The following is a 27,933-nucleotide window of genomic DNA, read 5'->3' on the forward strand; positions in this document are numbered from 1 at the left end:
GCCAAATCAGAATGGATTTGACTCGAGAGAGATCATCAGCAGGCTATATGATATTCAGACTCTAGATCTATTTGCAGAGCCAGATGAGATGAGGCAACCTGTGCGATTGGCTCTTGACAACTAATTTTGTACGTACTGTATACAATGTGTGTATGCACGCACTGCGGGAGGTGGCCAGAAGCGCGCAACTAGCCAACTACTATTATTACTACTATATTAATACAGTCTATTCCATTATATAGCTATAGGTGCTGTATGATGACAATACATTTGATTCCTATCTAATTTTGATCCATCGCAAAGCGCTCCAGTGCTTGAATACGGCCGGGGGATCCGCTCTATACAATGCAGAGTGCAGACCCACGGCTCTCGCATTATAATGAGCCCGCGAGGCGTGTTATTATTAGAGTTAATAATATTGTATATTGTTTACACTGCCTTTTTATTCTATTTTTACTTCTCCACTGTACTATAATTATGTGACCTGTACCTCTATGTCTTCTACTACTACCTGTACCTCCCCTCCCCCCGGCCCTCCCCATGCTGCTGAATTTATCATAAACGTCAGACGTAATTCGAGATACTTCCATACTTTCCGCCAATCAGCGCATTGCCCTGTCACAGGAGTAATAATCTTGTGGCTGGGCGGAAGTGCCCAATCTGGACCGAGGCTCCGAGTCTGCAGCTGGACCCTATTGGAGTACGCCTAGATGCGTAGTCCGCCGGAAATTTACACGAAGAAGAAGAAATCTCGTCACGCGGTTACTTTGTAGAACCGGCGAAGAGAAAAGCGCGTCGCTGTTCAGGGATTTCTCTTTGATTCTTCACTCCCGGTCTATACACACCGTACGAAATGGCTGCTGCGGCTAGTAAGAATATCAAACGTTATTGTTGTTGGTTACAGGGATATTTGTTTATATCGTGCCTCAATATTTGAAAGGAAAACCTAGCCAGTTAGGTGACTAACATGGCAGCCTAGCGAAGCTAACGATGCGATGGATGGATGAATGGCTTGTGTCCGTGTTGTTGTTGAATGAAGCAGGCCTGGTCAAGGACCGACTGGCCTACATTGGGTTGAATGGTCTGCAGGATGATCCAATTACTATGTTATAATTACACTAACGTTACTTTATCCAGTAAAATGCAACGTTAATGATTTAACGCTAACCAGGCTGAACAATACTAGCTAACGTCACGTGAAGCCCACCACATAATTAGCTAATGGCTAAATAAAGGTTACATCGGTACCGCCGTATTATTATATGATGCTAATCGTCATCACATGGATGTGTTTGATTGATTGAATTGATTGAAAACTTTAACAGATTGCAGAATGGGTACAATACAGTACAGCGACAATACACACAAAAGCGCCTTTGAGGTGCTTTGGTACCATGAGGTGCAGGCATAGTCGTAGTACCCTTGAATGTAAACAAGACTAAAGTCTTTCTCCTGCATTCCCTTAACAATTGTGTGTATTGAGCCGTACTGTATTGTATCAATTCTGCAAACTGTTAAATAAAGTTTTCATTCATTCATTCATTCATTCATTCTAATGGCTAAATAAAGGTTACATCGGTACCGCCGTAGTATAATGCTAATCGTCATCACATGGATGTGTTGCCTTCTTCGATGTGTCGTCTAATGTTTAGTTTGATGTTTTGCAGACTATAACAGCTACAGCCAGGCTGGGAGCCAGCAGGGGTGAGTTATTGAACGTTAATTGCATTTGGTTTCATGTCGTATACAATCAGTTGTCCCTAGTTTTTTGCAGTGGTGCACAGGTGCAGTCGTAATATGGGCCAAGGCCAAACTCCACGTGCACGCGCATACATGTCTCTTTCATGAGTCGGAGCTGGGGACGAGACGGGCGGTCTTTTGTCACATAACACACTCCACACACGCACTATACGACCGGGGTGCCCATGTACATGTCAAAATACTTCCCAAAGGTCAGTGAATACCACAACCACTACAGAGGAAGCTCAACAAATCATGTTAAACCCAGATTCGGCTCAAACAAGGGACTAAACACGTTTCGCAATTATGCCACAACAATGTGGAACGCCCTACCCAAAGCTGTAAAGGAATGTGAATCCCTGCCCACATTCAAAACCGCTCTTAAAGAGCACCTACGGGAGGCTGCAATTCGAAACTGCCCACCGTAAATGCCCAAAACCCCCACCACCTCCTAATAGACAGTCTCCTCCCCACCGCATGTATATATTCCCTCCCCGCCGTATGTATATTTCCCTCCCACCCACCTAGAGCCATATGAAATCTGTTTTATTTTTTTCCAAATTCCATTTTATTTTTTTCCAAATTCCGTTTTTTCCGTTTTAATATTTCAGAATTCTGTATTTTGCTTTGTACGCTCATTTTACCATCGGAAATAGTGTCTAATAAGTGGGAATGAATAAATGTCCACAATTTAATAAGATATAACAGTCCATTTAATAGGGCCGTCTTAAATACTTTGAAGCTTCGAAGCTTCGTTCGATGGGCATGGGATTCGAATATGAAAATAAAATTTGATTATTTAAAAAAAAATATATATATATATTTTTGCAAAATCAACACTGCCTCTCTTTGTTAACTACAACAAGCAATGCTGTTTGTTATTTAAGATGAGGTCGGACTCGGCACTGACTGATTTGTGTTCATTGTGCTGCTTTTATAAAGCCTCAAATGACGGCTTACAATATTTCATGAAAGCAAAGTGTTTTGTTTGTCTAAGATTTTAAAAGGTTTAAACTTTACAGCACTGACCAAGTTGAACAAAGTGCTGTACAAGTCCCACAACATAAAAAAAAGTAAAAAAAAAAAAAAAAAAAATTTTATTTTATTTTTTTATAGTGGATTCCATTTTTATTGCTCAATTCCGCGATTCTGTCCGCGATTCCGTGATCGCGGATTCCATATGGCTCTACACCCACCCACCCCCTCCTAATGTACAGTCCCCTCCCCATCATATGTATATACTCTGTCTAGGATCTAGGGGTAACAGTACTGTATATTTGAATACCGCTTATGTCACAAATGTATCGGTACTAAATACCTATATGTCCCTATGCCATAAATGTCATGTATGTTGTGTATGTCATAAATGTCTATATGAATTGAAAATGGGGGACCCTGATGGAAACAAGACGAAAGTCTTTCTCTGGTCTGCATCCCCTTAACAATTGTATGTATTGAGCTGTACTGTACTGTACCCATTCTGCAATCTGTTAATAACGTTTTCGTTCATTCATTCATTCATTCAATCCGATTCCAGATGATCTGATTTGATTGATTGAAAATTTAACAGATTGCAGAATGGGTACAGTACAGTACACCTCAATACATACAATTGTTAAGGGGATGCAGACCAGAGAACTGTACAAGCAAAACTGTACATTGGAATATTGACAACCATACTTGGTCATTTACTGTACATTGGAGGGGGTTGGGTTGCGTGTATATTTTCCCAAACGGAGTTGCACTTCCGCGTTCGGTTTGCGCGATCTGATTGGCCACTGACTCTACGCCCAAACAGCGCGTTACGCTAGTTCTGCTAACAGCCTGCAGCCAGCATTATCCAATTCATATCAATCGAAATAACGTATTGTTTTAATCTCTCTATATTAACACATTCCCTGCTGCCCAGCGTTTCCGTTAGCCGGTAATTACCGGTATTTGACCGGCAAAATCTGTTGAAGTCCGACATATTTAATCTCTCCGGTCTTAATGTCCGGTGAAAATAATTCCCTGAGTCTAAGCACAATTTGATTATTTGAATTGTATTAAAATAGGCTAAAATTAAATAGCCTATGCGATGAACGAAACAATCATTACATTTGTTTCATCGTTGCTTCTAATAATGACAATGACGTTGTCAGCGAGAGCTTAGTGCTGGGTGTGCGAACTTTTGTGAAGCTGCAGAGCCGGAGCAGCAGCAGCACAATGCAGTACTCCAGCAGTACTCTAATTCAGCCATTTTCAATTCAATGTTGGGTGGGGGGCGCTGCTGTGCGGTCCCCAGAAAAGAGCCAATAACAGCTGAATCTGCTGCTCTGCATCGACATACTCTCACAAATAAGTCAAGAGAGTCGTCACGCAAACCCACGATAATGTTGCCGTCTCTCTCTGTCAAATTTCTCAGTTCTTCGCTTAATATAATTAATACAAATGTCCAATATAACGGAATTCGTTAGCTCATAAAAATGTGATTATAACAGACTGTTGTTTATTAATGTCGGGCGACTGCCCACAGACACCTATTTGATTTAAAGTCGGCAGCAGCACGAGTCTCAGGACTTATTTAATTTGGAATATAATGACTTTATACGCAAAAGTAGCCTAGTTTTAAGTAAAAATATTATAAATCTACATGCCTTGATGATGTCATTCTTTTGTTTTGTTGTCATTCTTTTGCCTATCAATTGTTTTTAAGCTCAATAAACTCTGACCGGAATTTCTCTCATTTGACCGGTAGATTGAAATCTACCGGACACTGAGGCCGGCAACAATTTTTTCTAACGGAAACCCTGCTGCTGCCACGGTTATATCCATCAATGTAGCCTCACTGCCACCACTCTAAGCCTATGGAGATGTTCACCTTCTTTGCAGGGCTATAACTTTTTAAATTGTATTGCTAAATTGACATTACTATGGCCCATTCAACATCGATTATCTATCGTTCATGATATAGGAACGTTATAATTTTTCATTCATAGATTCTTCCAAAAATACCTTCTAGAATATAAGTATGTTTTTATCGTTTTCTGCAGTAATTCATAGAACGTGAGTTATAGGCATAAACGCATATATAGATTATCAACTGCCGTTTATTCCCGATACACAAAAATCCTATACGTTATGTAGGCCTGCCGCGATAAGCAATAAATCGATTAATTGCAGCGATAATTAAAATGAATGCAATGATTTTGACGGGCGCGATTAATTGCTATTTGCGCGTTTGTTTTAATGAGGCGGACCCAGTGCCCCTTGTCAGTCACTGTCCGTGTTGGGAGGCGGGCCGCTGGCTTTACTACAGAGCACAGCACAGGAGCTCTGTGGGGCTAACGTTACCCCTCATTGTGTCTATTCTACTAGCATTAACGTTACTCATACAAACAGAGTAAACACAGTTTTCAATCAATCAATCAATAACAACATTAACGAGACCCTCGTTGTGTCTATTCTGCTAACGCTAACGTTACCTCTCATTGTGTCTATTCTACAAGCGTTAACGTTAGCTAGGCTGTCTATGCTAACGTTAGCATTAGGCTAACAAGCTGTAACGTTACCAGTCGCGTCTATTTGCTAACGTTAGCATTAGGTAATAACCGGTTTAAAATGGATGGTGATTACCTCACGTTGTGTCTATTCTACTAGCATTAACGTTACTCATACAAACAATCAATAGCGAGTTATATTGATCACGCTATGTACGATAGCCATGCTAAAACGCTAGCACAACATTAGCACCTAACCTAACAACAAGCCTTAACAAGTCAGCGATCTTTTTGCGAGACTAAACTCTCCGCTCGGTGGCAAATTGTGTTGATGTCGGTTTTGTTTAATCAATAAATGAGGCAGAATACACAGTGACTGTATCCTTTGTTTATTGCACTTGTGCCTGCTGCAAACATAATGATTATGAAATCCTAGAGACGCGTCTCTATTCTGACCAATCAGTGGTCTGCAGTGTTTCACGTGACTTTTCTGGTACCCAAAGTACCTGATAATCGCAACAATACTTCCGGTCCGGTCGGTGGGCTTCAAAATAAAAGTCTAAAACACAGGAAAAGACGGAGCGGTGGGCTTCAAAATAAAAGTTTTGGGAAATAAATTTCTCAAAAAAAAATTCTCTAACCGGTCGCAATAATATCGCTTATCGCGATATTTTCGGGGGCAATTAATCGCCAAGCAAAATGTGTTATCGTGGCAGGCCTAACGTTATGCTTCATCATGCGCGGATGATAGGGGGGGGGGGGTCGTCGTTTATAATTCCGTGATAGTCAGTAAATGCTTTATGTAGTATGGGTGATATATTGATCAGATCGGTTTGCAGTGAAAAGAATAAACAATTGGGCTGGAAATAACGTTATATTCCTCTTACCGTGCGTCAATGAGACTGGCGGTGAAAGATCCCAGGTATAGGACGTCGATCACCTAGGTCCATTTCCGGTTTGTATGTCGCAATAAACGCCGAAATCATATAGATTATTAAGTTTATAAAGCGATCGATATGTACTATAGTATCTGTCGGGAGCCTTGCAACAATGTCTGACGGCCGGATGAATTTAATGGACGCACAGCAATCATATCCTGTTTACCAGTGTAACTCGCCCGACCATCCACCAGGCGGCGGTATTGAGCCGTCGTTTTTGAGCCGTAGGGTCCAGCTACAGCGCCGGAGGTGTATATATGAATTATGAATGCCATGTCGAAATGAAATATTGATCTCAATATCGCTGTACAGCGTGGTCTGGCGGTCAAAGCATGGCGGGCAATAACGTTTTAAAGCGTTTCCGGCGGTGGATGTGTTAACGTGATTCCATGAACGCAACATAAATGTTCAAAACACGACAAGACAGTTTGCATCACTTCCCACGGTTCTCGGCACTTATTCTACCGGTAGTGCGGTACTTGTTGCCACGGTATTGGGTCTTTGGGCAAGCGAGCCCCAGGCCACCCACAGGTCTGGGGCTTGCGGGACGGTGGTCTGGGGCTCGCGGGACGGTCCACACACCGCTATCAGTGTTCTTCTTCCCCGCCAATGAAGTATTCACCCAAAGACCCAATACCGTGGCAACAACTACCGCACTACCGGTAGAATAAGAGCCGAGAACCGTGGGAAGTGATGCAAACGGTCTTGTCGTGTTTTGAACACTCCTTTAGGGAAAATATACACGCGGTTGGGTTACGACATTTACAGGGGCCAGTTTCGAATTGCAGTCTCCCGTAGGTGTTCTTTGAGAGTGGTTTTGAAACTCGGTAGTAGTGATTCACATTCCTTTACAGCTTTGGGTAGGGCGTTCCACATTGATGTGGCATAATTGCGAAACGTGTTTAGTCCCTTGTTGAGCCGAATCTGGGTTTAACATGATTTGTGTTGTGGTGTTGTGATCGTGGTATTACTATTCACTGACCTTTGGGAAGTATTTTGATGTTAGATAATTCACAAGGCAGTGAAAGGCTCTTGCCCTGCCACTGTGACACTGTTTTAAGATAACCATAACCGTATCTCAACCTGACTTATCTTGTGCTGTGAGCCTATTCTCTCCCACATTGCATCAGTGGTCAATGGTTCACGTTGTTGTCTCATATTTCCAGGTATGGCTCCTATACAGCCCAGTCCTCCCAGACCTATGGTCAAAACTCCCAGGTAGGTCATATAATTGTCGACTGTTATGTAGGGATTCACTTATCCCTGTATATGAAGCTTATTTGAGAAAGTGCCCTATACTAGGGTGAGGATTCACTCATTATTCATTCATTCAAACATTTATTTAATATGCATATCTTTTCAGCAACAGTACAGACCTTTTCAGCACACGAGTATTCCTGTCTTGTTGCTCAAGGCAAATTGATGAGATTTTAGTCAGAATTTAGCTGTATGATGCAAGATGTTGAAAATAACCACAATTATCTTTTTAAAGCCCTGATCAGAAATGTTTAGGTCATATAAATATGGGGTATATCCACATACATTCTTGAAGAGTTTAATCTGTAGAATGAAAATGAGCTTTTTGGGACTTTCAATCTGTTGTAAATTGGAATATTTATAGTTATCTTTTACTCCAATGTTTACACACATTACCAACACAAACATACCTTTTACAGCCACAAAAGACACAGGAATCGCATTTGAATATGTTTAGTATCAAGAGCTCAGTCAATCTGCTTGAGAATGAGAATATCTCCATTCCTGTTTGTTATTTGTGGTGTTGGGGCTACCTGTTTGTTTACCGCTTTGTTGACCTGGTTGTTTATGTTTGGCTCACTGATTGGGCCTTAACCTCTTAACACTATGGCGACCGCAGTCTTGCAGCGAGTTAGGCCTCAGAGGACCGAGGATTGTAAACAAACCGATGTACTTTCTAAGAGCTATATATATCATTTATAGTATTGCTATCTGTCCATTCTCATTGTCACTTGAGTGCATAAACCGTGCCTTCATAATGGCTTAAAGAAAATAAAAATCCATCGGTTGGTTGTCATTTTATAGCGTCGTGAATATAAGGTTTATCGCGCTTTTCGTCTAGGCTTTTCTTCAGGAGGCTGCAAAAAAGGCTAAACATTGGCGCTGTTATATCAAACGCCATTTCTGCTGTATATATATACGAATGAAATAAAACAAACTGCGTAGCATCCGGACTATTACAGAGCATCTATGGATGAAATGGGGGCGGCGGGGAACGCCGATCAGTATTATTGATTAGCAATAGAGTGTGCGTTCAGGTAGCCAATGTCAGTAGTCTATCACGTTAGGTTATAAAACAATGTCCAATCCAGCTGTAATTTGGGGTAATATTATCCTACCTACAGGCCATGTGATCGCCGGCAGCATTTCCTCACCAGTCATCGGATTCTGGTAGATTGATATGTACATTGGCTAATCATAAATCCCATTATACCAGCCTGAAAAATACGTTCGGCAAGCTGATCAAAGATGGAGGGTCTTCATTTGGAATCGAGGCTCTATGATCCGCCCACAGGACTGTAAAAGCTATTTTTTTTAAAATCCCCTCAATGATACTGCAGTGGAGCGATGGCGCCCCTAAGCGGATCTGGCCGGTAGTGCATGTTTCGAAAATCAAATATGTGGGTAGGTAATGGATCTCGATAGCGGATGTTAATAGCGTTATAAATTGGAATAAAACAATAACAACTTGCCACGAGTATATACGTGGCTCTGGTCCACAACGCATGGAATCGAAACACGTATATACTCGTGGACGGACGCCATAGTGTTAACACTTTGGCGACCAGTCTTGCGCTGATTTATGCCTCAGAGGACAGAGGTTTGTTTACAAACCGATGTACTTTCTAAGAGCTATATATATAATTTATAGTATTGCTATCTGTCCATTCTCATTGTCACTTGAGTGCATAAACCGTGCCTTCATAATGGCTTAAAGAAAATAAAAATCCATCGGTTGGTTGTCATTTTATAGCGTCGTGAATATAAGGTATATCGCACTTTTCGTCTCGTCTTTTTTCCAGGAAGCTAGATAATAGGCTAAATGTTGGCGCCGTTATATCAAACGCCATTTCTGCTGTGTATATACGAAATGAAATAAAACAAACTGCGTAGCATCCGTACTATTACAGAGCATCTATGGATGAAATGGGGGCGGCGGGGAACGCCGATTAGTATTATTGATTAGCAATACAGTGTGCGTTCAGGTAGCCAATGTCAGTGATCGATCACGTTAGGTTTTAAAACAATGTCCAATCCAGCTGTAATTTGGGGGAATAGTATCCTACCGTCAGGCCATGTGATCGCCGGCAGCATTTCGTCATTAGTCATCGGAATCTGGTAGATCGATATGTCCATTGGCTAATCATAAATCCCATTATTCCAGGCTGAAATATGCGATCGGTAACGTGATCAAAGATGGAGGGTGTTCGTTTGGAACCGAGGCTCATATGATCCGCCCACAGACAGTGAAAAGAATTTTTTTTCAAATGCCCTCAATGATACTGCAGTGGAGCGATGGCGCCCCTAAGCGGATCTGGCCGGTATTGCATGTTTCGAAAATCAAATATGTGGGTAGGTCATGCATGTCGATCGCGGACGTTAATAGCGTTATAAATATGGAATAAAACAATAACAACTTTGAGCGCCAGCCGTGTTTTCCTTTTTACCCCCTTGAATGCCACCATCCACGGCCAATGTTAACGTTAATATCGCCTAATCTATGTTATGGCTATGTGTCTAATCTGCCCGTCGCTTATCAAAGAATAATTTTCCAGTCAACATTGTCAACAGTGCGGTACGCGCACCCATGCGACGAATACGCCCCACAGCGCACACACACCCACATGCAGGCACTCGCGAGGTACGTGTGAGAACAGCGCGCGTGGCCGGGCACACCGAGCTCAGACTTCAGAGTGGCGAAAGTGCACGGAGGAGAAAGCCAGGCACATTTACATTGGAACAGCTGCAGGGTCATCATTACAGTTTTCTTTCGTTTTCTTGTGCGCCCAATAACGTTAACCAAATGAAACCAATGAAAAGAAACACACACGCGTCGCCGACACACACACACACACGCGCCAACAAACACATCAACATTCTCCCCCGCCGGACAGCCACAGGCACAGCTCATCAAATAAAAAGAAGAACCTACTTTTCCGGACAGATCATCTGAGCTCCACTGTTTAAATCCAAATAATCCTCTGCCATTGTTGTAATATGTCATCTGTTCTCTAGTATTCAGTCTCGTGAAGTTAAATTATCTCTGGAAGTGAAACTGAAACTTAGCAAGGATAAGTTTAAAGGGGCAGTAAGCAAGTGGATGCCTGAACACAGAATTACACCAGTATCACTAATTACCACGGCAAGCAGGCATTAAAGCGTTCCGTCTTGGGACGGATATCCGTCCATTTGATTTGGAGATTCCGTCATTTGATTTGGAGTCGTGACGGATTTTAACCTGAGCCAATCAGAGGCGTCAAATATCATTTTTTCCCCTACCGCGGCCGCACCAAACAGTCATTTGCGAGCAATCGGCAAATTCTCAGGCAAATGCAACCAACCAGAAGGCGAGATTGTTCTGAGTTTACAGCCCTTTCACCCGCCTCCGCTGTGCTCAGCACCAATGGGAAGCGCCCATTTTGAGACTCTCTAGCGTCTAGCTCTACTCGCGAGTAAACTTGACTCATCAACACCATGCGGCAACTTTTTACGAGACCGTAAGTTCATTTGACTTATTCTAGTCTAAAGAAACATATATATTACTATTGCTATTGATAAATCTAGGTAACGTGAATGCCACAAAACGAATGCCTTTTGTTAATCAGAACGTTATTTACGCGACAAGCAGTGTGTTGTTGTCGTTGTTGTTGTTGTTGGTGGTGTTTCGTGTGTGTGCTTGCGCCGCTCGCTTTCTGATAAATGTATGAATGTTGATAAATCTAGATAACGTTAATGCCACAAAACGAATGACTTTGTTAATCAGAACGTTATTTGCGGTATCAATTGTTTTTAAGCTCAATAAACGTCTTTCTCCCATTTGTCCGGGAGATCTCTGGGTAACAGTACTGTATATTTGCATATCATATATGTCACAAATGTAACATTACTATATACCTGTATGTCATGTATGTCACTATGAATTGAAAACGGGGGACCCTGATGTAAACAAGACGAACGTCTTTCTCTGGTCTGCATCCCCTTAACAATTGTGTGTATTGAGCTGTACTGTATTGTACCCATTCTGCAATCTGTTAAATATTGATTGATTGTTATTAACAGATTGCAGAATGGGTACAGTACAGCTCAATACACACAATTGTTAAGGGGATGCAGACCAGAGAAAGACTTTCGTCTTGTTTACATCAGGGTCCCCCATTTTCAGTTCATCATAACATATATGACACACATGACATACAGATAGACAATACTGCTACATCTATACATTTATGACATACCAGATTTACAAATACAGTAGCCTATTGTTTGTTTGTGATACAAAAATAGTCTAAAAAGAGTATATACATTTGACGAAGAAACTGTACATTGGAGGTGGTTGGGTGGGATGGGGGGGGGGGGTTGTAACTATACATTGGATTATCGACAAAACCTTACTTGGTCCCAAGAAGAGGGTCTCGTGTATTAAATAAAGTTTTCATTCATTCATTCACTCTGGATCTTGTAAATCCAGTAGCAATACACACAATTGTTAAGGGGATGTAGACCAGAGAAAGGCGTTTGTCTTGTTTACATCATCAGGGTCCCCCATTTTCAATTCATAGTGACATTTATGACATACACAACATACACATGACATCATGACATTTATGACATAGGGACATACATGCCTTACAGGTATATAGTAATAGTACTGTTACATTTGTCACATATACGATATGCAAATATACAGTACTGTTACCCAGAGATCCTAACAGTAAATATATACATATGATGAGGAGGAGACTGTACATTAGGAGGGGGTGAGTGAGTGGGTGGTAAATAAATATATACAAACGGTGGGGAGGAGACTGTCCATTGTTGTTGTGGCATAATTGCTAAACGTGTTTAGTCCCTTGTTTGTATGATAACAAGCCATTTAGTTCATGGTTCAAAGTGGGGAGGGGTGCTAGCTCGCCATCAATCAGAAGCTAGCCACAAGACTTGCATTCACGCTCTCCAGCACACAACAGTAGGGTCTCTATAGTCACAGTCAGGACAGTAGGCTCGCTCTACAAGTAGGCTCCCTTAAAACGCTAACGCTATTAAAAAAAAAATACAGTAGAGGTTAAAATAAGAATATGACTTGGCCAGAAAAAAAGTTCAGTCAGGAGATTTTTTTTTGCTTTAATCCCTGGGCAAGCCTATAGAAAATTATTCTATTTAATAATAATAATAATTATCATAAATATAATATATACATTTAAAAAATGTAAAAAATTAATTATATTAATAATTATTATTATACATTTTTTTTTTCTGTTGTACCGAACTCGTACCGAACCGTGACCCCAATACCGATGTACGTACCGAACCGTGGCTTCTGTGTACCGTTACAACCCTAATCCAAAAGTATATTTCCCAAAACATTGGTATGGCTGAAAACAGCCTGGGTCCATAGTAGGGATGCTCGATATTGGCTTTTTTACCGATACCGATATTCCGATATTGTCCAACTCTTAATTTCGATACCGATACCGATATCAACCGATACCGATATATGCAGGGTTTCCCCCCAAAAAAACTGAATAATTTCAGGTAATTAATAATTTCACTGGATGCATTCAAAAGGCTTTCTAAATGTAAGCATTATCTGTGCAAAATATGATAATTAAAAAAGTAAAAATTAACATTACATATCTCTTGTTGTTGAATTAAACCAACATGCTTACTTTTGACAATAAATAAAATAAGAATTGGTTCTTACTTGCTTGCCTGGGTAAATAAAGGTTAAATAAATGTAAAAAAAAAAAAATTTGTGTTTTTTTTTTTTTTTTTACCGATACCGATATTTTCCGATATCACATTTTACTGCCTATCGGCCGATAATATCGGTCGGCCGATAATATCGGACATCCCTAGTCCATAGCCTTAAGTCTTGTATAGTACATGTCTAAATTTCATAAAAATCCATTCAGAAATGAGTGATTAGGAGCGATTTTGGTAAACACAAAAAAGAAGCTTTGCCGGTTTCAGTTTTCTCATGGACTCCAATGCATTCTGCGTTATTTTTCTCTTCCTGTTTTCGCTTGTGACTTTTCACCTAGATCCCTGATTTGCTCATCCCCACTTGCGGTATCATTGGAAAGCCACACACATTGGTTACAAGTTACAACCCTGTCTAATAATTTCCGAGATCGCCAAATGATTGACGGAGCTAGAGCCTCGGGAGTCGCGGGTCGTATTCGAAAAAAAAATAAAAGTCTGCAGTGTACTTTGGCGCACGCCTGACATTGGCATGTAACTCGAGAACCGCTGAACGGATTTTGTCGCCTGAAACGGCAATCGACAGGCAACAAATAGGGCTTTAATTCGATATATTGTATGCACACCCGAGCCGCTAGAGGTCCTCAAAACACCAGTTAAGAGGTTAAAGGACATTCAGTGTGAAATGCTTACACATCACTGTTTTCCATTCCAGCAGCAGGCAGGATACGGTTCCTACGGCCAGCCTGCTGCTGAATCTGCCTACTCCCAAGCTGGCAGCAACTCTACCTACTCCCAGCAAGGCTACGGCTCCTCCTACGGACAACAACAACCTGCTTCAGGTGAGATTAGTGGGTCCGCATCATTAGTATGCTGGCGTACGCCTTTGGTGGGGTGGAGTCTGCCCACCATTTGGCAGTTATCAGCCGGTCGACACGTCAGATCTTACACTAGGGTCACCACCACCACATGACCCTCAAACACATCAAGGGAGATGATTAAGACGAGAGAACTGATGAATGTCATTCAGGCTTACATTAAATCATAGTGTGAACATTGCTGTCCATGCTGCCAGGTATACGTCACCTAGGACAACTACCACAGCTTCTGTAGGCTAGGGTTGGGCGGTACGGCTTCTAAATGATATCACAATATTTTTTGGCTATGTCACGATACACAATATATATTTATATAGATTTAACCCTTTGGTGCATATAGTCACGCCAACATGATGCTTATAATAGCCCCTGCAATGTCTGCATTAAACCATGAAGATGCTTTCAAAAATAATTAAATTAAAAGTTTCTAAAAATCTAAGAGTAGTTTACTGACACACTAATACAGAAAAAATGTATTAACATCTAAGACAATTTATATAAAAATTCTTGGGTGCCTAAGACTTTTGCACTGTACTGTGTTTTCTATCCACTTCAGCCAAAAATACACACACAGACACACTATTGTGAGAAAATAATAATAATTTGTATCAGCAATGTTATAACATCCTACTGGTAAACAAAACACTGTAAAGGTGTGTGTGCATCATGTGTATTAAATATATATAATATATATTTACTTTTGAATTGCATGAAACATTATGAAGTATTCTCTTATGCCGCTTTTCAACGGTCTGCATTGTGCCCTACTACCTACTCGACTCGAAAGTGTATCGTTAATGAACTGTACCCGATATTTATTTAATATCGTCATATCGCCCACCCCTACTGTAGGCCTACATTGTAGTTTGTTTTGTCAGCTGACTATCACACGCTTGCTGCTGCTGGCTGGCGGACAACATTCCATTTAAGCAGTTTTCTCTGTCTATGCTGTTACATTTGAACCTCTTAACCTCTGAAATAAAGGGAGCTAACAATATACTCGTTATCACCATACATAACGCTTATATTGAAACGTTGAGATTAGGGCCGTTCTTTCAACCTGAAAGTGCACTTTCTTCAACCTCGAAGTAAACAAATCACAGAACGGTAGCCAGTTAGTAGGTATCAACGTGAGCTCCCGGGACGGTAGCTAGTTAGTTAGCACCATCCAGGTATCAACGTGAGCTCCCGGGACGGTAGCTAGTTAGTTAGCACCATCCAGGTATCAACGTGAGCTCCCGGGACGGTAGCTAGTTAGTTAGCACCATCCAGGTATCAACGTGAGCTCCCGGGACGGTAGCTAGTTAGTTAGCACCATCCAGGTATCAACGTGAGCTCCCGGGACGGTAGCTAGTTAGTTAGCACCATCCAGGTATCAACGTGAGCTCCCGGGATGGTAGCTAGTTAGTTAGCACCATCCAGGTATCAACGTGAGCTCCCGGGACGGTAGCTAGTTAGTTAGCACCATCCAGAGGTCTATAAGAACTGTGACCTTGACAACATCATCCTGGAGTTCTGCAACCATGCCCTGATGAAAAACAACCAGCCTGATATGTGGTCTCTCTCTAACATCATCCCAGTGCCTAAGTCCGGAGATCTCTCGAAGCCAGACAACTACCGTGGCATAAGTCTGACATGTGTCATTGCAAAGATGTACAATCGCATGATACTAAACCGGATAAGGAATGCCATCGACCCCACCTCAGGGAGAACCAAAATGGTTTCCGAGAGAAGAGGACCACTGTGGCCCAGATCTTGGCCTTGAGAAGAATCATCGAGGAGGTGAAGAAGAACAACCTGACAGCGGTACTGTGCTTTATCGACTTCAAAAAGGCTTTTGACTCGATACACAGAGCCGTAATGATGAGGATACTCGAGGCCTACGGAGTCCCTCCCAATCTACTCCGGGCCATAGGGACTATGCACACAGGTACATGGGCCAAGGTGGTAACCCCAGACGGCAACAGTGAAGAATTTGACATCCTGGCTGGAGTGATGCAAGGGGACACCCTTGCCCCCTTCCTTTTCGTCATAGTCCTCGACTATGCGCTCAGGAAGGCCATCGATGGACGGGAGCAGGAACTTGGTCTCACAATAACCCCAAGGAGATCGAGACGACACCCCGCCATAGTCCTAACAGACCTTGACTACGCGGACGACATCAGCCTGCTCTCTGACCAGGTGGAGCAGGCACAGGAACTCCTGTGCAGAGTGGAGACGGAGTGCGCCATGGTTGGCCTTAGGCTAAATGCCAAGAAAACCGAGGTCGTAATGTATAACATCCTCCCGGATCATCCACCGACAACAGGAGGCTCTGCTCTAAAGGAAGTCAGTGATTTCAAGTACCTGGGCTCGTGGGTCAACTCGTCCGAGCAAGACCTTAAAGTGAGGAAGGCACTTGCGTGGAGGGCTCTGAACGGCATGACCAGTGTGTGGAAATCCAACCTCCCCCGTCAAATCAAGCTCAACTTCTTTCATGCAACAGTTTAGTCTGTCCTTTTGTATGGCAGTGAATGCTGGACCTTGAAGCCCACCCTGCAGAAGTCCTTGGATGGGTGCTACACCAGAATGATGCGTGTGGTGCTCAACATCAACAGGGATGAGCATGTCACTAATGCAAACTTGTATGGGGGGTGCTAAAGGTGAGCGATAAAGTGGCAGTCAGGAGAATGAGGCTGGCAGGTCACTGCCAGAGACACCATGAGATGCCAACCAGCAAACTTGTGCTGTGGGAACCAACACACGGGCATCGATCACGAGGATGTCCCACGTTAACCTACGTGGACGTACTCAGGAGAGATGCGGGAACAGAAAGCACCGGCGAGCTACCCAGATGCATGGAGGATCGGGATGACTGGAAGCACCGATGGAGGGCCCGTCCGAGGACGAATTAGATATAGGTATCAACGTGAGCTCCCGGAACGGTAGCCAGTTACCCCGCACCATCCAGGTACTACTATAACGTTAGCTCCCAGAACGGTAGCCAGTTACCCCGCACCATCCATTTACTACTATAACGTTAGCTCCCAGTCCCAGAACGGTAGCCAGTTACCCTGCACCATCCAGGTACTACTATAACGTTTGCGCCCAGTCCCAGAAGGATAGCCACGTAACCCTCTGCTGGCGCGTGCTGTGCACTACAATCAACTCAGTGTCAGTGTAATAGCAGTCTGTGATGTCACGGTATTGAGAATCATACCGGCGGGATCTCGAAATACCAAGTTCAAGTTTCTTTAATAGTTGTCATACAGAAGTACAGAATACTTTCATACAAAATGCTTCTTACTGTTACGCTCCAGAGACTGTGCTAGACAAGATAGTATCAAATAACATAGTATAGCATGTAATTTTAGAAGAAGAAAATGAGGTCAGTGTTCGGTATAGACATATGTACAATGTTCTGAGTTACCATATAATATACAATACTATGCAGTGTACTAATGTACAGTACTATATAGTGCAAAGCAGAAATGGGATGAGGTACAATTTAGGTACAATTTACAGTAAGGTGTACGAGTTGTAGTGCAATCCTTCATCAATAAATATAAAGTGTGGGGAGTGGGTGCTACAGTGTGTTTGTTTAAAGTGGGTGTGTGCTATAAAGTGTGTGGAGTGGGTGCTACAGTGTGTTTGTTTAAAGTGAGTGTGTGCGTGTGGATGTGTGTGCTATGTGCGTTTGGTGGTTGTTGTTGTGTAGTGTTCATTCATTGTTCGTTAAGCAGCCTGATGGCCTGGGGATAGAAGCTTCTTCTGAGTCTTTCTGTGCTCGCCTTGAGACTCCGGTATCGCTTGCCTGACCGCAGCAGTTCAAAGAGGCAGTTGTTCGGGTGACTGGAGTCTTTAATGATTACCCTGGTATACTGTAATACTGTCATACCGCCCAAGCCTAACCTCTACATCTACATGGTGAACATTAGTGTAGAATCTCATATACCTCCAGATCTACATGGTGAACATTAGTGTAGAATCTCATATACCTCCAGATCTACATGGTGAACATTAGTGTAGAATCTCATATACCTCTACATCTACAAGGTGAACATTAGTGTAGAATCTCATATACCTCCAGATCTACATGGTGAACATTAGTGTAGAATCTCGTATACCTCCAGATCTACATGGTGAACATTAGTGTAGAATCTCATATACCTCTACATCTACAAGGTGAACATTAGTGTAGAGCAGGGGTCGGCAACCTGCGGCTCCGGAGCCGCATGCGGCTCTTTAGCCACTCAGCTGTGGCTCCCTGTTAAAAAATAAATAAAGAGTATATATATATTTTTAAATTTAATCTCTTATTTTGGAGATTGAGGTTATACTGTGACACTGAAATTAAGTAAATATTTCGTCAACTAAAATATTTCATCAACTAAAATATATGTCCCAGTCCCACTCTCCCTGCCGTCTGCAAGTGGCTAATCTTGAGTTTCCGACCCCCCAGTAGATAACCATGGATAAAATCCAAAAAAGGAAAGTCAGAGAAATAGAGGGTTTAATTCAGCGTGGACAGATTAATTTGCTTTCACGACTTAACGATGCAGGCTTACCTGTATGCCTGATATGTGGTGAGAAATTTGCGAACAACAAGACCCAGTGCCTCATCCGTAGCTAACTGTGTATTGCACTATCGCAGGACCTTAGCATGTCTTACCATGCTCTTGTAAACTTTATGTACATATACCTGTTATTATTATTACTTGTATTATTGCATTGTATTACTGCACATTGTATTATTGCACAAATGTCCTATTCTCATTCCTGTCTTATTACTTGTGTTGCACATCGCTGCGGGCATGACCCCCCCCCCCGCATTTCACTGTATGCTGTGACAAATATAACTCTTGACTTGACTTGAACAACTAAATATTTACTTTGGATTTAATAAATTGTCCACAAATAAGGGAAGGACTCAAATAGAGCTGCATAGTTCTGTGTTTTATTTCAAAGTAGGTCTACAGATGCCAGTCTTTTTTCAAAGTGGACTACTTTTTATTTGATACATTTTCCACAAATAAGTAGAGATGTTCCGATACCATTTTCCCTTTCCGATCCGATTCCGATACCTAAGCTTTGGGTATCGGCCGATACCGATATTTATCCGATACCAGTGCATAAAAAAAAAATTATATAAATTATACTTTTTTTTTTTTTTTTTTTTAGATACTGTTATACTGTTTTTTAGTAATAACTAGAACGTATGGTATTTATTCAACAACAGGTGATTGTATAGATTTGTATTAGTATCATTAATCAATGAGTATGGGCTGCAGCACTGCAGATATACCCTACTCCAATGATCCACACGGACATTAAACGGTGTTGCACTCGCTACTCAGTGGCTCTGCAGATATACCCTATTCAGTCTGTAAGCTAGTGGCATGTTCATGTTGTGATTTTTGATGCAAAATAAATATTCAACATTCTCTTTTGAAACTCCGCCTGAGACTCTTATCCTTTGGCACTTGCTGTACTTTGCTTGCAGGTCTGCAGCCATTATTGCTGGATTATGTGAATAGCACCAACTTTAGACACGGTAACGTTATCAAGCTAAGCTAACTGACCTAGCTCGCCTTCCCGCATCGACATTAAGATAACGTTAGTAATAGTCAGCTAACGCTAGTCCGTAGCTACTTAACTTAAATACAATTCACCGTGGGTGCATTATTGTTGATAGACGGTCACGGACAGTGTTAGGTCCTGGAGAACGGACAGGCGATCATCTGATTTGATGTAACGTTAAAAGCGGATGTTGTTCCAACTAGCTATCTTTCCAGCTAATGCTATCATAACACCAGCCAAACACATCCCGATTCCCGTCCGAGCTCCCCGTCACACGGCACTGTCGGGGACAATGGAATTTAAGAAAGTGTATCTGCTGTTAAAATGACACAGCATCACACTTTAAAACATGTTCATTTTATAATCCTCACTCTCCGCAGGACTCGGCAGGAGATAAATTACATCATGGGATCGGAGGCTAGAATTTACGTGTACTCGCCGATACCGATACTAGCATTTTAGGCAGTATCGGCGGCATTTCCGATACTAGTATCGGTATCGGAACAACTCTACAAATAAGGGAAGGACTCAAATACTGTATACCTGCTTAGTTCAGGGTTTTATTTCAAAGTGGTCTACAGATGCCAGTGTTGTTTCTCCTCTTCTGTGTTTTATTTCAAAGTAGGTCTACACATGGTAGTCTTTTTTCAAAGTAGACTACTTTTTATTTTATAAATGTTCCACAAATGGGACTTCCGGTTTGACCGCGGAAGAACATGGCAGCTTAACTCACGAGCTCCCCGACAGCAAAATGATATAGCCCCGGAAAACATTTATTAACAACACCAGGGTATATATTTAATAGGGATGAAAGAAGGGGCTATCACAAGACGTAGGGCGAACACGATTACAACTGGAAAAGACGACGGAATGGCAGAGAATGGCGATACAACGGGAGGAAAAGATGGCGACGATGATTCTGAACGAGAGGCCACGCTGGTGAACATCTTCAAGGAGCTTAAAGAGTTCAGAAGAGATAATGAGCGTCAATTTCGGGAAATAAAAAATGAGATGAACAAAATGGGCGACAGACTCGATGAGGCGGAGGGAAGAATCGGAGAAAATGAGGATGTGCTTGATGCGGCGACGGTGTTGATCAAGAGGATAATGCAGGGACAGGCCGACATGGAGGCTAAACTGCTCGACCAGGAGGGCAGAGCGAGGAGGGACAACCTACGGGTATATGGTATCCCAGAGGATAAAGAGGGAAAGGACATGCATGGATTTCTAGACGGCCTGTTTAAGGACGCACTCGGCCTGCCTCAGGACATGGACCTTCGTATCGAACGAGCACACCGGGCATTAGCCCCAAGGCCTAACGGCCCGCAGCTGAAGCCACAGTCAATCGTGGTTAAGTTTGGGAGCTACAAAATGAAGGAAGAGATAATACGCCGGACGTGGCAGAAGAAAAACGTCTCATGTGACAATGAGCGTTTCTATGTCGATCATGATTTCCCCACTGAAATACTGAAGAAACGAGGAGAATATGCCGAGGCCAAGAGAATGATGAAGGAGAAGAATCTCAAGTTCCAGACACTGTATCCTGCGAAAATGAGGGTGTTTTACGAAGATGGCACCCGCCTGTACCAGAGCGCGGCGGAGGCGACGGCGGATATGGCAAGACGTGGCTTCAAGATCACCGTGGTGAACCCTGCTGCCGACCCGGATCGAGGGGAGATGCTGCGGTTGTCTACCTGGCAGACAGTGGGAAGAAAACGGGGACCGGGAGGCGGCATACAGGCGACGGAGAATGAAGGCCCCCCCACAGCAGGGCAATGAACAACACGGGTACCGGGAGAAACTCCAGGGATTCAGACGGGGACAGTCGGAGGCGGTCAATTAAGATAACGATCAAGAAGCACATGGATACAGATAAGTCGCAGGGGCATCGTCATAGAGTAACATGCATCGCAAAGTGCCAATTTGTATAAAAAAAAAATATATATATCCTGGATAGATAAAAAAGGGATGGCGAAATTAACCACAGTCCAATATGGCTGACATAGAAGTTACAATGTACCAATATATATCTAGGGGATATACAAATGTTAATTGTTGGACGAGAAAAAACGTCACCATTTTGACAAGTTCAGTTGAATTGATCACACTGTATATAGACTACAGTGTGAGCCATACGTTACATTAGGGTATACAAAATAGTAGGGGCACAGTTTTGGGCAACCTGCCTTGTGCCAAATGCACTCCTCTGTTAGACAAGGGGGACCAAAGTGCACGGGTGAGTATCGATCTCACCCTCTGTACAATTGTTCTATTTGGGGTCATATCGAACGTAGCTTGGGTAAGTGTGGGGGGGGGAAATGTATTTATGTTTTTATGTGTTCCTTTTTATTTCATCATATACTATGCTGTTGTATGTATATCATCACAGTCTCAGGTCCTAGATATGGAAATATGGGATATAGCGCCCCAGACATAGAAGCACTACGTGCAGGAATGCACAGGGGAGATACATTACAAGGGATATGGGGCTGATTAAAATAGTATCGTGGAATATAGACGGATGTCATCATCCCATTAAGAGAAAAAAAATACTGACGTTCTTGAAACAAAAAAAGACGGATATTGCACTAATTCAAGAATCGCACCTGAATGAGGAAGAGTCAGCCAAGCTTAAGAGGGATTGGGTGGGACAAATATTCTATAGTACGTTCTCTTCTAGGAAGAGGGGGGTGGCAATATTAGTGAGAAAAAACATAGACATTAAGGTGCACAACAGTTTCTCGCTTGATGAGGGGAGATGGGTTATATTGGATGCTGATTTGGAGGGACAGAGAACTACATTAGCTAATATATATGCGCCCAACGTGTCGTCCTCAGACTTTTTTCATGAAGTATGTGAGGTGATTAGGAAGATAGGGAATAGCAACGTAATCATAAGGGGGGACTTCAACCTGGTTGGAAACACCTTGCTGGACAAATCATCTCAACCCAGGACCGCTGACAACGCAGGGAGACTTGCGGTCGGTGTACTGGTAGAGGAATTGGGTCTAGTGGATATCTGGAGGGTTCTGAACCCACATGAAAGAGACTACACGTTTTACTCTCACCCACATGCCTCATACTCTAGAATAGACTATTTCCTAATCTCTAGCGCATTGGTAGAACAAGTAGCAGATAGTAGGATAGGGAACATTGTAATATCTGATCATGCTCCGGTTGATTTGGTAATCACATCCATAGAGGAGGGGCAACAGTCTCGCAGATGGCGATTCAATAACCTAATGTTGAATGATGAAGTGTCATGTGCATACATTAGAACTATATTTAAGGAATTCTGGGAACTTAATGAAGGGTCAATAGATGATAGTGGCATAATGTGGGACACATGTAAAGCATACATGAGAGGACGACTCATACAATACAGTGCAATACCAAAAAATGACAGCATTGGACGAGGAAATTAAAGCACTCTCGAAACAGCACAGTCAGAGACCAGACCCAGAAACGTGGAGAAATTTGAACAAATCCAAATATGAATTGAACATATATCAAAAAAAGGCTGAATATGCTTTATTTAGGACCAACCAAAGATATTATGAACAAGGGGAGAGAGCGGGTAAAATACTAGCAAATCGGGTTAAACAAATGCAAAATCAAAATATTATATCCTCGATTCGTAATAAGAATGACAAAATTATTCCGGACAAAAAGGAAATTAATAATGTTTTCAGGTGCTTTTACCAGGATTTGTATACCCCACAGGCGGCGGTGGATCAGGTAAAAATGGACGCGTTCTTCAACAAGATTGAATTACCGTCGTTATCGAAACAACAAGTAAAGTCAATGGAGGGGGAGGTCTCAATAGAGGAAATACATGCGGCAATCAACAGCCTTAAATTAGGCAAAGCACCAGGAGACGATGGGTTTACTCCCGATTTCTACAAACAATTCAGTGATATAATCTCTCCAAGACTATTGAAAGTATATCAAGATTCACTGTTAAAAGGGAGCTTGCCCACTAGCCTGAGATCGGCCACTATTACGTTACTACAGAAAAAGGGCAAAGACCCTCAATACTGTGGGAACTATAGGCCTATATCCCTGAGCAATTTGGAAGAAAAAGTATTGGCAAATATACTAGCGAATAGAATAGAAGATGTGCTACCAAGTTTGGTACACTCAGACCAAGTGGGTTTTGTGAAGGGGAGAAACTCAGCTGATGATATTCGCAGACTCCTACACAATGTGGAAGGTTAGGAATGATGTAGAGCCTACAGTAGCCTTCTCATTGGACGCCGAAAAGGCCTTTGATAAGGTGGAATTTGCATTCTTATTTCACACGCTAGAGCGCTTCGGATTTGGATCATCGTTTACTGGATGGGTAAAGCTGTTATACACAAATCCGATGGCCTCTGTCTTGACTAACGGGATCGTATCCTCGCCCTTTAATCTAGGACGGGGGACGAGGCAAGGTTCTCCGCTTTCTCCCCAAATGTTCGCGCTTTTCCTCGAACCACTTGCTATCGCACTAAGGACTAATCAAGACATCAAAGGGGTAATAGCGGGCAGGTGGAACATAAACTCTTTTTATATGCGGATGATATCTTATTGGTATCCAGCAATCCCCAAACAGCAGCTGGGGTCATTGGAACTGTTATCGAGTCCTTCTCCGAAACTTCTGGATACACAATCAACTGGAGCAAATCGGAAGCAATGCCTCTCTCTAAGTGCTGTCCCCCTGCTATTAGGAGGGGATGGCAGTACAGGTGGATGCCGTCAGGGTTGATATACCTAGGAATAAAGCTGATCCCAGGTCTGAAAGAGATAGTACAAGTCAATATTGCCCCTATAATCGAACACGTTAGTGCTCTGACCCAGAATTGGGCCAAGATGAATATGTCCCTCCTGGGGAAGATAAACTTAGTAAAAATGATATTGGCTCCCAAATTAAATTATATCCTATATATGCTGCCGCTGACTCTCCCGACTCAGTTACTCAAACAGTATGACAAAGTCATTAATGTATATTTATGGGGGGGCAAAAGGCCACTATTTGGTCGGGCCAAAATGTATGCAGCAAAGGAAAATGGCGGCTTGTCCCTGCCTAAGCTAGACTGGTATCATCACTATGTGTTCTCGCTCTCCCAGCTCTCCAAATTGAATCACTCGACTGAGGAGGCACCTGCTTGGGTCAAGATAGAGGAGGAAATGGTATATCCCTCGTCTCTGGAATCCTTCCTGACACAATCAGACAGACCTATACCTCTTAAGAACCCTCTAATGGCGTTTGCCAGGGAAACTTGGAATCAGTCGCACAGGCTGACTGGTGATAGCCCATATCTGACTACAAGAGCCTCTATATGGTATAATAAAAAACTAAAGATTGGTAAGAAATCAGTCATATGGGACGACTGGATTAAAAGGGGGATACATGTACTGGGTGATATAGCCGGGGAAGATGGGGTTTTACCTTTTGAGGATATTAAAGAGGATTTTGGTATAGATAATAAAAACTTCTATAAATTCCTACAGATTAGACATTGTATATCGTCATCAATGGGAGGGCCAAAGTGTGGCCCGATTACTGCAATTCAAGAAATATTTTATAAAGGATGGCGTAGGAAAGGCGGTGCATCAAGATTCTATGATGTTATAAGAGAATACAATGCACCCAAGTTGGCGGGTCTGAGGCTGAGCTAGGAGAACGATGTACGTGAGGATATTACTGAGGAAATGTGGGAGAAACTGGTGTCCAAATGGGGTAAATTCTCTCGGGAGGCGCAATAACAACTTATTTTTTACAAAGTGTTGAACAGAAGCTATTGGACGCCTAGTAAACTGGCCAGACTGAAATTAAGGGACAGTGACATCTGCTGGAGATGTGAGAAGGAGACAGGCACTTTACTACACATGCTATACGAATGTGAGAAGGTCCAGAAAATGTGGGATCAAATTGTGATATTCCTAAGTAAGGTTCTGAATGTGAAGATAAATAACGCCCCAATGGCATGTGTTTTGGGTATAGTACCGAAATGGATTAAACTGCCTAAATACCGGGGAATGTGGTATAGAATGGCCATGATATCAGGATGTAGAATTGCTTTACGACATTGGAAATCACCTGTTGATTTTACTTTTAAAGAATGGATGGAACTAATGTTCCGGACAGCATCATATGAAAGGGTGACATATAGAGTCGCAGGAAGAGAGGATATCTTCGCTGAGGTATGGGACAGTTTTCTACACCTGACTGAACGGTCTGGGGACAAATGACTAAGGTGGGGTTACAATGGTATCAAGGATGAATATAAAAAAGGGGATCTGATCTGATGGTACTTGTACTTTGTATTGTATTATGTATGTATATGCATAGATTTTATGTATGCAGCACATACCTGCTCACAGGTAGATCGGTCTACATGTATCAGGGATATATGTGCACAATGTATAGTATAGTATCTTTCTTTTTTCGTAAGTCTTTTTTTAATTTCCATGTCAGTTTTTAATGTATTTGTATGAGTATTGTACATGTTTTGTATGTTCTTACAAAAAAAGAAAAAGGCAAGTCTTGGACGTTGCATACTGTGATGTGGAAAAATATGTTTTGAATATTTGAGATTTGTGCAAAAAATATCAATAAAAAAAAATGTTCCACAAATAAGGACTCAAATATACCTGCATAGTTCAGGGTTTTATTTTTAAGTAGGTCTACACATGGTAGTCCTTTTTCAAAGTGGACTACTTTTTATTTTATAAATGTTCCACAAATAAGGGAAGGACTCAAATATACCTGCATAGTTCAGGGTTTTATTTTAAAGTAGGTCTACACATGGTAGTCCTTTTTCAAAGTGGGACTACTTTTTATTTTATAAATGTTCCACAAATAAAGGAAGGACTCAAATATACCTGCATAGTTCAGGGTTTTAGTTTCAAGTTTCTTTAATAGTTGTCATACAGAAGTACAGAATACTTTTATACAACATGCTTCTTTCTGTTACGCTCCAGAGACTGTGCTAGACAAAAGATAAGTATAAAATAAAATAGTATAGCATGTAAAAATAGAAGTAAAAATAGAAGTCACGTACGTAGACACAGTGTTCAGTATATACATATGTACAATGTTCGATGCAGAATAGAGTAACTGAGTTACCATACAATATACTATGCAATATTTATTTTATAAATGTTCCACAAAGTCGGTCTACAGACGCCAGTGTTTTGTCGTCTCTTGTGTTTTATTTAAAAGTAGGTCTACACATGCCAGTCTTTTTTCTCCTCTTAGTTATAACAGGTAAAAACGGCAATAAAATGTCAACTTTTCTTTTTGTTTTATAATTCCATTAATGCAACAAACTGTGTGCTATAAGTATAAAGTATAATACATCGCAAATTACTTTGGGTATGCAATCGTCAGGCGTTTTTATGCTAAATGTGGACTATGCTTGGGGATAACTATATATAAAACGTTATACACTTATCTTCATTTTAAGGGTAAATTGGTTTTGCGGCTCCAGATGAATTACATTTTGTAGGGGGGGGGGGGGGAATGGCTGACCCCTGATGTAGAGCATCGTATACCTCTACATCTACACGGTGTGAATATTGTTCTTTCTCCCTCCAGCTGCTTATAACCAGGCTGCCGCCACTCCCCAGGGTTACAGCCAGCCTGTGCAGGGCTATGGAGCTGGGGGATATGATGCCAGTGCCCCTGCTGCCTCCGCCGGCAGCACCAACCAGAGCTCGTACAGCGCCCAGCCGGCCTACCAGGGATATGGCCAGCAGCCGGCTGCTGCAGCTCCACCCAGGTTGGTATGAGATGACTGGGTGGATGTGGACTGGATGTATATTCTTGTCACTTGGTGTATGTAAAATGTCTTTGAATCTTAATTTCTCTGACATAACATATTGATGGCAGTGTGCCAGTTTCTAGGTTTGCATTGCGTTTATTTATTTGACATTTTTATGAGCAAACAGCCTGTATAATTCTTGACCCCATTTTCGCCTCTGCCGTTTCTCGCTTCTCTAGCTATGGCGCCAGTAGCCAGCAGGCCTCCAGCTATGACCAAAACTCATATTCCCAGCAGCCCCAGCAGGGCTCCTACTCCCAGCAGCCCCAGGGGGGCTACCAGGCCCAGCAGGGGGCCTACAGTCAGCAGAGCTCCTATGGCCAGCAGGGAAGTGGCCAGCAGGGAAGTTACCAACAGCAACAGGCCCCGCCTCCTCAGCCGCAGGCCCCGCCCTCCAGCTATGCCCCTCCCTCAGGCTCCTATGGCCAGCCTCCTGCCAGTCAGTATGGCCAGCAGGGTGGTGCAGGAGGCAGCTATGGCCAGCAGGGGGAGTACAAGCCACCCAGTCAGTACAGTAAGATCACTGCAACATTACCACTGATCATTAGTTTGTTATTGACCTCCAGATAGATAC

The 27,933-nt window shown here is 42.3% G+C and overlaps 1 protein-coding gene across 3 annotated transcripts in view; it reads left to right on the forward strand.

Moving 5' to 3' along the window:
• The first annotated feature begins 751 nt into the window (after positions 1–751).
• The window catches only part of ewsr1a (EWS RNA-binding protein 1a), a 73,583-nt gene continuing 46,401 nt past the window's right edge, over positions 752–27,933 (forward strand). Inside the window, exons 1-6 of one of the 3 annotated variants that reach the window (XM_084324075.1) lie at positions 752–869; positions 1,668–1,704; positions 7,324–7,375; positions 13,830–13,956; positions 27,134–27,317; positions 27,539–27,873. In XM_084324075.1, the coding sequence (XP_084180201.1) occupies positions 854–869; positions 1,668–1,704; positions 7,324–7,375; positions 13,830–13,956; positions 27,134–27,317; positions 27,539–27,873 (751 nt within the window). In that variant the 5' untranslated portion in view covers positions 752–853. The remainder of the gene's footprint in view (positions 870–1,667; positions 1,705–7,323; positions 7,376–13,829; positions 13,957–27,133; positions 27,318–27,538; positions 27,874–27,933) is intronic. The other 2 variants (XM_084324077.1, XM_084324076.1) reach the window with 2 other exon arrangements.

The sequence above is a fragment of the Notolepis coatsorum genome, assembly GCF_963971535.1.
Source record: "Notolepis coatsorum genome assembly, chromosome: 11".
In the NCBI taxonomy this organism is placed as follows: domain Eukaryota; kingdom Metazoa; phylum Chordata; class Actinopteri; order Aulopiformes; family Paralepididae; genus Notolepis; species Notolepis coatsorum.